This window comes from Pteropus vampyrus, unplaced genomic scaffold (genome assembly GCF_000151845.1).
Source record: "Pteropus vampyrus isolate Shadow unplaced genomic scaffold, Pvam_2.0 Scaffold48, whole genome shotgun sequence".
Lineage (NCBI taxonomy): Eukaryota > Metazoa > Chordata > Mammalia > Chiroptera > Pteropodidae > Pteropus > Pteropus vampyrus.
Window position 1 is genome coordinate 243,956 of NW_011888829.1, and position 2,536 is coordinate 246,491.

The 2,536-nt window shown below is 48.7% G+C and overlaps 1 protein-coding gene and 1 pseudogene across 1 annotated transcript; one reads left to right on the forward strand and one right to left on the reverse strand.

The window, feature by feature from the left end:
• Positions 1–65: 65 nt before the first annotated feature.
• On the reverse strand, positions 66–962 carry TAS2R5 (taste 2 receptor member 5). Its single transcript, XM_011359550.1, has one exon. The coding sequence runs from the start codon at positions 960–962 to the stop codon at positions 66–68; it is 897 nt and encodes a 298-aa protein (XP_011357852.1).
• Positions 963–1,988: 1,026 nt separating this feature from the next.
• On the forward strand, positions 1,989–2,107 carry LOC111739277 (annotated as a pseudogene).
• Positions 2,108–2,536: the final 429 nt, after the last annotated feature.

Below are 2,536 nucleotides of genomic sequence, written 5' to 3' on the forward strand. Positions count from 1 at the left end.
TCCCTATAGAGAGCTATCCAAAGAGTGTCTCAAAAGAGTATCCTAACCACTTCTTTCTCTCCAGCTCACAGGCCGCAGGCCCTCCAAGCACACACTACCTTCTGCAGGATTCTCTGACAAGCCTGTTTCATCCTGGGATTCCCCATAATCAATATGACAGAATGAAGAGAAGGATAGGCAGCCATGAGTATCTCTGAGATGAAGACAGAGGTGAGATTAACAGGAGACTTGGAGGAGATGGAGTAGGTGCTGGCCACTACGTATACCATGTAAAGTATAAAGAAGCAAAGCAAGGACTTCAGGACGGTGATGTGAGCCATGGCCCGAGCATCCTTCCTGCCAGCTAAATGGACCTTCATCTTCCTGTGGTGTCTATACAAAGAGATAATCAGCATCCCAGAGGATAAAAGAAACATCAGGAAAGGCAACCCGCTTCCTGAATTGAGCTGTAATATATACAGATAGTGCCAGCTTGAAAGGAGGCACAGCATGCTCCTATTTCCTTGGGAAGCGCTGTAGGGCTTTAAGTCGATGTGGGCTACAAGCAACAGATTGATCATGAGGGCACCCAGAAGGCACCATAGACTCAGGCAGTAGATCCTGTGCTTCAGCCACAGGTAGACAGGGTGTTCAAAGGTCGTGACCTTCTTGCAGTAGAAGACACTGAGGAACGTGGCAAACCACAGGCTGGCCTGGCTTACCATAACCCAGAAGACATTGAGATAGCGAAGCCAAAGGCTGCTCTGGAAAAGCGGGAACAGGCTTAAGTCTATCATGATCAGGCACTGCAGGAGTAATCGGCAGCCAGACAAGCCCAGGACAATGAGGTTGTACGAAGATCCCTTGCATTTTCTGACGCATTCTCTAAAACTCCAGAATATGAGGACTCCGTTGCTAACCAGGCCAATGAGAAATTCAGTGACTGCCACCACCATCAGCAGTCCTCGGGCAGCGGTCTGCATGGCTGGGGAAGGAGTCTCTCTCACTGCCGTCTCAGGAGGTGCCCTGCCTCGGTGCTGATGAACGTGTGGGCTCCTGGCTGAGCTTCAGACCCCTCAAGGGTGACACCACACTCACAGTAAATTTTCACACTGCGAAATGTGGATTTGGTCTTGCCCTTCAACAACCCGTCCTCAGGCAAAGACTGAATAGCTGTGACGAGGATCAGAGTTTAGAAGTTACGATTCCCTCTGTATTTGCATCCACATGAATGAACTCTGAACCTAGACTTGTAGATCTAAAACAGTACTACAGACACCGACTCTCCTTCTCAAGGGCCATGGGTCTAGACAGCAGCACATAAAATGATAAGACCTCCCAACAAGAGAGGCCAAATTTAAACAGTCTCAGGTTCTGTATATTGCCAGATATGAGCCGATATGTCTAAAAAAATTATTTTCATTAAAAAAAGAAAAACCTGAACATATAAGCATGGAAGCTGAAGAATCAGCTTTTAAATCAGACATTTAAAATATATTTCATTATCAAAGAGAGAAGTAAGGGAAGTTTGGAGGCAGAAAACAATCAGAGAACTAAAATATATTATATTTGAGTGCCAAATAATAAAAACTACAGGAGGCCAGGCAGAGGAGCCATTCTGTCAGTCAGGGCCACCTGCCCTCGATGGTAATCACCCAGGCACACTCAACATAGCAAATGTCTCACATCAAGTCACAGAGGAAGGAGATGAGCTCAAAGAAGTGAAAAAGACCAGCACATTTATCAAGAAATATCAGGGAAGTGCTCCACTTACTGTCCAGATGTGAACTTCCCTGGAAGCAGCCCGACATCAGTGTCTTTGTGGTGGCCCCCGAGATTCCCACGCCCTGATGCACACACCCCGAACGATCCTTGAGCTGGCGTGGGACTGTCAATAAGATGGGATGTCGCTTCTGTGACTAGGTTACATTATATGGCAAAGAGGAAGGGCTTTCACGGACGTAATTAAGGTCCCAAATCATTTGAGTTTGAGATAATCAAAATTCCTGGTCTATGGCCTTGCCACCCTGAACACGCCCGATCTTGTCTGATCTTGGAAGCTAAGCGGGGTCAGGCCTGGTTAGTACTTGGATGAGAGACCACCTAGGAAGACCAGGTGCTGTGGGGGGTTGGGGGGGCGGGGAAGGCGGGGACGGGGGACAAACTCCTGGGTGGGCATGATTAGTTAAAACCTTGGAAGAGGGGCCGGGCCTTCCTGTGGCCTTGAAAAGTCCCGCCGGGAGGCCTCAAGATGCCGAGACTGGCCCCCAGCTGACAGCCAGAAAGACACAGGAACCTTGGTTCCCCAGCTGCAAGGAACTGAATTCCACCGACAACCAGAGCTTGGAAGAGCACCCTGAGCTCCAGCAAAGACGCAGCTCAGACGAGGTCTTTGTTGTAAGTGCAGCTGGCACACAATATTATATAAGTTTCAGGGGAGCAACACAGACAACGCCCTAATTGCAGCTTGTGAGACCCTGCAGAGGGGGCCCACTTCGGCTGTGCCCAAACTCCTGATCCACAGAAACTGTGACATAAGAAATGTACGTTCCTTGAA